Genomic DNA, 10,864 nt, shown 5'->3' on the forward strand with positions numbered 1-10,864 from the left:
CACTTGAAATCTATATCATCTTATTAACCAATGTCACTTTCAAAAACTTAATTAAAAAAAAGAAAAAAGTTTCCTTCAACTATGGAGAACTGAATCTCCATTTACTCATAATAGCCTTAAGAAAATACAATGAAATCAGGGAAAATTTGTCAAGTGCTTTACTAAAGTCAAAACCTACCAAGCCTATATGATCACTCAAACTACAAATTAAATAACTTTCTCCAAAAATTTCTGTATTTCAGTCAGAAATGAAAGAGGTTAAGTAACAATCCATTCCACAGAAATACAAAGGATTATGAAAAAATACTATGAACAACTCTATTCCAAAAAAATGGACAACCCCGACTAAATGGACATATTCTTAGAAAAATACAATCTTCCAAAACTGAATCAGGAAGAATCAAAAAACCTGAATAGGATGATACCTTTTGAAGAAATTGAAGAAGTGATCAAAAATCTTCCAGCAAACAAAATCCCTGGACCAAACAGCTTTACAGGGGAGTTCTACAAAGCATTCAAAGACAAACTAAAACCTATCCTCCTCAGACTATTCCAAAAAATTCAAGAGGAAGCAAAACTTCCAAGCTCATTCTACAAAGCCAGCATTACCCTAACTCCAAAACCAGAAAACACTACAAAAAAAAAGAGAACTACAGGCCAATATCCTTGATGAACATAGATGCTAAAATCCTCAACAAAATTCCAGCAAATCAGATTCAGCATTACATTACAAATATCATACAGCATGACCAAGTGGGATTTATTCCAGGGATGCAAGGCTAGTACAATATCCGCAAATCAATAAATGTGACACATCACATAAACAAATTGAAAAGAAGTCCTGTTATCCATACCTATGCCTATATCTGTATATTATACATACACTCACATACACATTAGTCCAAGACTGTCAATTACATTTTAAGTACTATTTTGTTCTCCTGAGCTGGTCAGCTTCATCAAAAAAGAGGCTCTGTGGCTGCTATCTGGGCGTATCAGCCTCGCTTTCAGCATTCCAAGAGCCCAGAGGCAGAGGCAGAGGCAGAGACATGAGCTGGTAGAACTTAACTCCCTCCTTGTAGTTTAGCACCTCGCCTCTGCTCTCAGTCATATCCAGCATCCATCTCACTAGAATTCTTGGTCAGTTTCATCAGAGAATAAACTTTCTATTTTTTGGTGTGATGAGAGAAAAAAAAGAAAGAGAAACTAAGAAAAAAAAAAACCCATTTACCATTGCAGCAAAAAAATTAAGATACTTAAGAATAAACTTAACTAAGGCGGTAAAAGACCTATACTCAGAAAACTACAGGACATAGTTAAAAAGAGACAGAGGAAGACATAAACAAATGGAACATTCCACAGACCAAGAAAAAACCCTCCAAAAATTCATATGGAATAAAAAATGACCCCAAATAGCCACAGCAATCTTGAGAAAAAGAACAAAGTAGGAGGGATCACAATACCTGATATCAAGCTATATTACAAAGCCACTGTTCTCAAAACTACCTGGTACTGGCACAATAACAGACATATAGACCAATGGAACAGAACAGAGAACCCAGAAATCGACCCAAGCCATTATGCTCAATTAATATTTGACTAAGGAGGCAAGACCATACAATGGAGTCAAGACAGTCTCTTCAATAAATTGTGTTGGGAAATTTGGTCAGATACATGCAAAAAAATGAAACTAAATCACCAACTTACACAAAACTAAACTCAAAATGGCTAAAGGACTTAAATGTAAGACAGGAAACCATAAAAATCCTACAAGACTCCATAGGCAGAAAAATAGCAGACATGTGTCGTAGCACAATACCTTTACAGACACAGCTCCTAGGCCAATGGAGTCTAAGGAGAAAATAATTAAATGGGACTACATCAAAATAAAAAGCTTCTGCACAGCAAAAGAAACCATCAACAAAACAACAAGACAGCCCACTGCATGGGAGAACATATAAGGTGTACCAATTAAAAATGCGAACTTTTTAATCGAAGAAAACACGATAATTTCAAGAGATATATCAAAAGTGCCTTATTCAAAGTAATGTCCATCACTAGCTACACATTTCCCCCTTCTTTCAGGTATTTGGTGAATATTGTCCCAATAGAACTTTTCTTGTTTTGGGCAAACCATTCAGAGACCCAATTTTCCACTTCTTTGTATGTTTTGAAGTGCTAAAGTATGATGAAGTGCCATCGATTGGAAAAAGGGGTAATCTGGAGGAGAAAGGTCTGATGAATACAACGCATGCATTAATACTTCCCGGGCAAGATATTTTAAAGTGTCTTTAACTCGTTTTGAAATGTGTGATGGTGCGTTATCATGAAGCAAAATTACTTTGCTGAGTCTTCTAGAATATTCTGGTCGTTTCATGATCAAAGCGTGATTCAAATTGATTGTTGTCAGTAGTGATCAGTATTAACGGTTTCACCTGGTTTTAGAAGCTCATAATACACCACACCTTCCTGATCCCACCAACGTAGAGCATGGTCTTATTTACAAAGCGATTTGGCCTTACAGTTGATGTTGATGGTTAACCTGGGTCAACCTCTGATTTTGTGCATTTGGGATTCTCAAAATAAATCCACTTTTCATTGCCAGTCACAATTCAATGCAAAAAAGACTTTCTTTGGTGCCGTTGAAGCAACATTTTACTGATGACTTTTCGGTTTTCCATTTGTCTTTCATTCAGTTGATGTGGCACCCATTTGCCTTCCTTTAAAATCTTTCCCATTGCTTGTAAATAACTGGAAATTGTTTGCTGAGCAATGTTTAATCTTTCTGCAAGTTGTGTTTGAGTTTGACACGCATCTTTACCCAATAATGCTTGTAATTGTTGGTCTTCAAACTTTTTTAGTTGACCTGGATGTTCTTTATCTTTCACATCGAAATAATCACTTTTAAAGCATTTGAACCAGCATTCACAAGTATCTTGAGATGGAGCATATTCACCATAAGCTTCCCGAAGTGTACAATAACTTTGAGCAACACTTTTCTTCAAAAATAAAGCAATGAATTAAAATTTCCCACAAATGCTCTTCTTTTGGCATGAAATTTGACATTTTTAAGCGTAAAAATATCTATGATGTTAACACCTTCAGAAATTTTGATATATAAAGTTTTGAAGTTTGCTGTCAATACAACAAAATAGCATACATATCAAATTGCATATGTATCAACATATGTGTAACTCCATTTATTGAAAAAAATCCACATTATTAACTGGTACACCTAGTATTTGCCAATGATATTTTAGATAAGGGTTTAATCTTTAAAATTTAAAGAGAACTCATACAACTTAACAATGAGAAGATAAATGATCCAATAAAAAATGGGCAAAGGACCTTTGTAGACACTTTTCGAAAGGGACATAGAGAAGTCCAAGAGACATATGAAAACATGCTCAAAGTCACTAATCATCCGAGAGATGCAAATCAAACAACAAGTAGGTATCATCTCACACCTATGGACTCTGTACCAAACCCTGACCCTTTGAAGTGTATATCTCTGCCTCACCTCAGGACAAGTTGTGTTAATAAAAAGCATGGGGTCCTGGGGAGAAGGAGAACCTAAGGCCTTAGACTTAAGACCTTAGATCTTAGTTCCTTTAGCTAAGCTCCTCTGACCCCCAAATACCTTTCAAAATTATATCTCGTCTCCAGACTCTTTATTAGTCTCTGGATTCCTATGTCATCTACGCACAGCCCTTTCCAAATTCCTGAATGCTTCTTGGTGCTGGGACAAGAACCCCGGCATATACGGTGACTAAAAATGAGTTGACTTGGATGATGGGCAATATATAGATCTTGTAACATAGAAATTTACACCTGAAACCTATTTGATCCTATTAACAATGTCACCACAATAAATTTAATAATAAATAAGTAAATAAATAAAAAAAGAAATTACATATGCACCCCTATGTTCATAGCAGCACAATTTCTCACAGCTAAAATTTGCAAACATATGAGTGGATTAAAAAACTATGGTACATCTACACAATGGAATGCTACGCGGCTATAAAAAAGAAGGAACTTTCACCATTTGCAAAAGCATGGATATAACTGGAAAGCATTATACTAAGCGAAATATGCCAGTCAGAGAATGATAAATATCACATGATCTCACTTATATGTGGGATATAATAATCAACATAATTTGATGAACAAGAATGATCCAGAGACAAATGGTAGGGGAGGAGTGGTTAGAGAGCAACCAAAGGACTTGTATACATGCATATTAGCGTAACCAATGGACACAGACACTGGGGCGGTGGAGGCTTGCCTGGGGTGGGAATGGCTGGGGAGGGGGGCGTCAAGCGGGGGAAAAAGGAGGCATGTGTAAAACTTTAGACAATAAATAAAAAAAGACAGCTGAAAGCTAAAAATAAAGATAACATTACTTTAACATTCTTGATAAGCTGGTTGGCTACAGCTTGACACTTACTTAGAAAGTATTAGGTATTATAACAAATATAGCAAATGTGCAATGAGAGAGGGGAAGAAGGAGAAAGGGAAAAAGGAAAGGAGGGAAGGAGAAGAAAGAAAGGGAGGAGGAGAGAGAAACATTGTTTTCTGTATAGAGTAGGAAAGCTGTTAAGAATTGACTTGTATACCCACTCCAATTCATATGTTGAAGCCCTAATCCCTGGTACCTCAGAATGTGACTATATTTGGAGATAGAGTGAGGCCATCATGGTGGACCCTAATCCAATCTGACAGGTGTCCTTATAAGAAGAGGAAATTTGGATACAGAGAGACACACCAAAGGTATGTGTACATAGCGGAAAGACCATATAAAGAGGCAGCAAGAGGGTGGCCCTCTGCAAGCCAAGGAGAGAGGCTTCAGAGGAAAACAACCCTACTAGCACCTTGATCATGGGGATAATAAGAGTACCTTATCTCATAAGTGTATTGTGAAGATTAAATAAACTAGTCAATGGAAAGTACTTAGAATAGTACCAGACACATAGTAAGCACTCAAGTGTCAGCTGCTGTTGTTGTTATTGATGTAAAGAGGGCTAAGGAAACATACGCAGGCTAAGGGAAGCTATATACCTTTGGTGTAACACAATATTGATTGAATGAAAACATCACCACCAGCATTCTGACTTCAGGTATGTAAATGGGCCTGTTGAAGCCTTTATTTTCAACCTTGCACAATGGGAATCATAACATCTGTTTAATTCTCAGTAGTTCTGCAAGGAGAAGATTTAGGCTTTTCTCAGGGGAAAGGACACACTAAGAGGAGAGATATAGGTGACCTAATTAGAGGAACCACAGCCACCTCAACTGATGGCAGAGGCTATTTGGCCAAAGTTGTGGGCTAGATGAACTCACATTCAAGATCACTAACTCTATGAATAATTTTCTGGTATGCCATTTGTTCCTTGAAACTGATAGAGCTGCTAAAAAAAAAAAATGAAGAAAGCAGACTTCTCTCTTCCTGACCTGGGAATCTCCTGAGAAAACAGTAGCAGGGTGATTCGAGAAATGGAATAAGATAGAACTGGATACACTTCCCTGTCTTAGCAGGTTACCTCCACAGGCAGGGAGTAACTTGAGCTCCAGCACTGCTCCACAAACCTGAGCCAGTAAGAAATGTGTTTTCTATTTGTTTGATTTACACCATTCTTGGGTATTATCCTCTATAGCTCTGAGACCAAATAAGGAGTTCTAATTCTACAGTTCACCATGAGAAGTCAAGTCAGTCACATAGTATGGGGAAATGCAGAAGGGAGGGCAAAGGTACCTATGTTAGCAGCCTTGCCTACTGATCCCAGCTAACAGGAGAACACTGAACTTAATGTGCCAGGCCTATATGACAGAGACAATACAGTAAGTCCTCATTTAACATCTTTGATAGGTTCTGCAACTCTAAGCAAAATTATGTATAATGAAACCAATTTTGCCATATCCATTCATATAAACAGGAGTTAAGTTCCTACAGCATCTCAAGAAAACGATGTTGTTCAAGGATGTGTTATATGGCCTGCCCTCTTTCACTGTGGTGTTTCCAGCTTCTGGAGGTTGAATGGTCAACCTGTAAGGTGCTTTGTGCTCTTTGGAAGAAAGGAGCCAGGCCATATAAGCCACCTGAGGAACCTGTTAAAATGCAGATTTTGATGCAGTGGGTCTGAGGTGGGTCCTGAAATTTTGCATTTCTAACAAGCAGCAGCCACATGAAGCTGATCATTAGACCACACTTTGAGTTACACACAAAGTAACATAGAATTTTTAGTGACACTGATTTTCCAAGACTGGTCTGAGGGCTCATGCAATCAGCATTCCCTGGCATTACCCAAGACCCTCTCTATCAGACTTTCTGGGGATGGGGTCTGCCAAACCACTTGTTTTTTTAAAAAAATCTTGACCCAAGGATATGTTTTTATTGATTTGAGAGAGAACGAGAGTGAGAGAGATCCATGTGAGAAAGAGAGAGAGAAAGAGATCCATGTGAGAGAGAAACATCGATCAGTTGCCTCCAGGACACATCCACACCAGGGATCCAATCCACAATCTAAAACCTGATACCTTCTCGTGCATGGGACTACACTCCAACCAACTGAGCCACCATCCAGGACTGGCAAACCTCATTTTTCAGCCATTCCTTTAGGTTATTGCTATGAACATTGTTTCAGAACCATTGCACAAAATCAGTGGCTCTAACTGCAGCTCCATGTTAGAAGGAACTTTTTAAAATACTGTACCCAGGCTGCATCACAGGCCAAAAATTCAGAACTGTAATCTGAGGCATTGGGGAGGGAGACAGGGCATCAAAAATTTTTAATTTGCCCTAACCGGTTTGGCTCAGTGGATAGAGCGTCAGTCTGCGGACTCAAAGGTCCCAAGTTCGATTCCGGTCAAGGGCATGTACCTTGGTTGTGGGCACATCCCCAGTGGGGAATATGCAGGAGGCAGCTGATTGATGTTTCTCTCATTGATGTTTCTAACTCTCTATCCCTCTCCCTTCCTCTCTGTAAAAAATCAATAAAATATATTTTTAAAATTTTTTTTTAATTTTTATTTGTCAGTTTGTTTTTTTACAGCACCCCTAGGTGAGCCTAGAACATACTGAGAGTTCAAGACCACTGCTTAAATGAATAATTTTCCTTTTAATTTCTATTGATGTATAATATGCATCTAGAAAATTATGACAATCATAAGAATATTCATGAGTATTTGTGGAGAGGGAGTGACTAAATTCTCAGAGAGAGTGCGAGTATAATTGTGGTCATAGGATCTGGAGGCTTAAGCTCCCATGTGTGTATGTGTGTGTGCATGCACACATGTGTATGCATGTGTGTGGGTGCATGTGTGTGTGTAACTCCCTGAATGTCAGTTTCTTTCTTTGTGACAAAAGGCTGTAATACTTGCTCTATCTAAATTACACAACTGTTATGTGAAAATACCTTGTAAACTATGTTATCTAAAGAGGAAAAATTATCATCTTGAGATTTAAACTCTGATCTTACTGCATGAGGCAAACTTAAATCATGCAAATGAAAAGCAAAAGGAAGAATTTATCAGTGATTTCTTCCCTGTGCTTTCTAACATTGCCTACTAATCCCTCTGCATTCCCACATGTGGGACTCTGAGGATGGGGCCCTGCTACCCAGCTCTGTAGCTCTAGCTTCTCTCTCTGCTGGTTTATCACTCAGCTTCCTGCCACAGTGGGATTCTACCTTCTGGCCACAGAGGATGTGTGTGGCCCAGACTTCCCTGTGGGTTTGGACGAATGCGGAAGGAATCTAATCCTTGCCCAACGGGGTCCTAGGCAAAGCAGATAGGCTTTCAAACTTCCCAGCAGATTATCTTGGTTCAATGTGACTGAGTTCACACTAGAGACCCTTAGAAACATCTGGAATCTTCTGTTTAATGGGTGGGGTCCCCAGTCTCCCTTCTCTCTACCAAATCTCTCCAAAAGCTTCTGTAGGCTTTTTGGTCTGTCCTGATTCTGGCCTAAACCACTATTGCAAGCCTCAGAGTTCCACAAAATGCTCCTATTTCCATCATGTTCCACTCATCCATACAGGGCTGCATCAAATCTCAAAATTACTAGTAAATACAGTTGATCCTTGAACAACACAGGGGTTAGGGATGTGACACCCCCCATGCAGTCAAAAAATCCATGTATAACTTTTGACTCCCCCAAAACTTAACTAATAGCCTACTGAAGCCTAACCAATACCATAAAAAGTCAATTAACACATATTGTGTATGTTTTATGTATAATATATTTTCTTACCATAAAGTAAGCTAGAGAAAAGAAAATGTTATTAAAATCATAAGGAAAAGAAAATACATTTACAGTACTGTACGTTATTTATTTTTAAAAATCAACATATAACTGGACCTGCACAGTTCAAACCTATGTTATTGAAAGGTAAAGTATATGTAGATATTTTAACACTCACATGTGCACATGAGCTAAGGATGAGGACAAGCAATGCAAAATGAAGTAGTAGGCAAATGCTGCTTTGTGTGTTGCTCGCATGCTCTTAGAAGAAACTACTTACCAGCCGGGTATTTACCACAGGAAACAGCAAGGCCAGAAGAGCTCCATTCAGCATGTGCATCTGTAGCCTGGAGGGGAAGAAAAGTAAAGTCTAGGTCACATACAGACTCTGATGGAGAGGCAGACAGGTTACGCCACACCATATGGGAGAGAATGTAAACAATGGCTGTCCATGTAAAAGAGCATTGGAGTTGGCACATGTGCACTATAAAGGAGAAGCTGCATATTTTGTATTAACTGAAATGTTCTAAAGAGCATAATCACTGCCTCAAAATCCCCCAAACACATTTGGAACAAACTTCGGTTACAATACTTCATTACATGTTGAGCTCTGATCTCCCAAATCATCCAGTCAGCCCCAATCTATGGCTTCAACTACTGCAGCTCAGACAACATTAGAAAGGGAAGCTGCAGTGTCCAAGTGCTCTGTTATTACAGTAGAGACCTATTTCTTATAACAGAGTTGCTTATTTATGGGACTATGTCCAATCCTTTTCCCCAAATGGCAAACCTGAACATAAAAAAGCCAGTACAACCCAGAGGGCCGACTGCAGTGCTTTGCAAACTGTTCCCCCGCCTTCTTAGAAATGCTTTTAGGGGCTGCTACAGAAGGTGGTGAGGGCAGAAGTGGCAGCCTTCCAGCCTTCCTTTGATCTATTTTATATATTGGTATATGTGACTTCAAAGGAAGGGATGGCAGGGAGAAGGTGGTCACTTCAGCATCGTGTAGTGATACTGCCTCCCAATAACAAACTTGTTAAAACACACACTAGAAATCCCTTATAATTCAAGAACAACCACATCAGAAACAAACTATACTTGCAAAGGGCTCCAAAGACAGATTTAAATAGCTTTCTCTATGATTACAAGCAAATGGTCCTTTACTACTAAGAGAGAAGTAAAGAATGACAGTCTGTTCTTCCTAAAGAAAAGCTGATTTGATGAGTCACACATAACCACCGATGAGTCAACATGCCTCCTAGATCTCAAGTCTCTCCCTCCCCCTCTCCCTCTCTCACTCCCTTCATCTCTTACACACACACACTAACACAGCGGCCCTGAGATACCAGGATTTCTCCTATACCAGGAATATGAAAGCAGTCCATACCTTGAAGACCCCTAGGACATTAACTCTTCTCTTGGAGCTGACAGATGTGTGCCTAAGATTAACAGAAGTTAAAAGTAGACCCAAGGGAATAACACAGAAGCACCAAGCCTACTTTTCATTTCTCCCAGTGTGTTTCTTAACTGCTGTTCTTGTTGCCAAAGCCAAAATGACAGTGATGATGCACACTTAACATATTCTAGGAAAGTATCTAATTAACTCTTTACATAAACATCATTGCTTAATTTTTACAGCAATCTCATGAGATAAGGTATAATTACTTTTCCCATTTTGATGATGAGAAAACCAGATTCAAAGAAGCAAAGTGACCTGGTAAACAACACACTTAAGAGCCAAGATTCAAACCCAGGTTTATCAGACTCCAGGCTCCAAACTCTTATATCCCTCTCACTGCTTTCTATCAGAGCCTTCCTGTACCATCCCTTGCAAAAATGACCTCTGGCAGAGAGGTGGGGATGCTACTTTTTCCTTTGGGCTTCAGGGGTTCTCTCTGCCACCTCCAACATCCACTGCCCAAGGTTTAATATGCTTTCAGGGAATGACCAAGAAGGGAATGCTCCTAAGTCATGGCAGGCCATCACAGTCCTATAGTTCACCAGGACTTGGCTTGGTCCATCAAAGGGAGGAAGAACACCAATACAATGCCACTCCTAACTCCCAAGGCTGGCCAGGTCACAATGCTTTTACGACAGGGTCATAGGGATACTGCATGCTCTGAGAAACTGACTGCTGAAAACTCTGGCTCAAGCCTCAGTGCCTAGACCAGGGGTCATTACCAGCCATCCCAGGCCTCAGGTGAAGTAGAGTCTGGCCTAAGTCTACCCCTCCTATGTGACAGACACAGCATAACACTCTGCATAATGTACTAAGCATAAGGGACAGTGGTGCCAGGCTTTGCCATTTGCCTTAAATGCTGCATTTACACAAGGCCAATTAGAAATTGGGGAATCAAATGTTGAATCTTGAGGATGGTGAAACTGGACTGTGGAAGGCCAAAGATAAAGAAGATAAAACCAACATCAAGATTTAAAAAACAGCCGAAACAGGTTTGGCTCAGTGGATAGAGCGTCGGCCTGTGGACTGAAAGGTCCCAGGTTCGATTCCGGTCAAGGGCATGTACCTGGGTTGCGGGCATATCCCCAGTAGGAGATGTGCAGGAGGCAGCTGATCGATGTTTCTCTCTCATCAATGTTTCTAACTCTCTATCTCTCTCCCTT

At 39.6% G+C, this 10,864-nt stretch overlaps 1 protein-coding gene across 1 annotated transcript in view; it reads right to left on the minus strand.

Moving 5' to 3' along the window:
* TMEM164 (transmembrane protein 164) overlaps positions 1-10,864 on the minus strand; it is a 218,859-nt gene that overhangs the window by 82,443 nt on the left and 125,552 nt on the right. The window contains exon 3 of the mRNA XM_006769695.2: positions 8,523-8,589. Coding sequence (XP_006769758.1) covers positions 8,523-8,589 — 67 coding nt within the window. The remainder of the gene's footprint in view (positions 1-8,522; positions 8,590-10,864) is intronic.

Source organism: Myotis davidii, unplaced genomic scaffold, assembly GCF_000327345.1.
Source record: "Myotis davidii unplaced genomic scaffold, ASM32734v1 scaffold1383, whole genome shotgun sequence".
Taxonomy (NCBI): Eukaryota; Metazoa; Chordata; class Mammalia; order Chiroptera; family Vespertilionidae; genus Myotis; species Myotis davidii.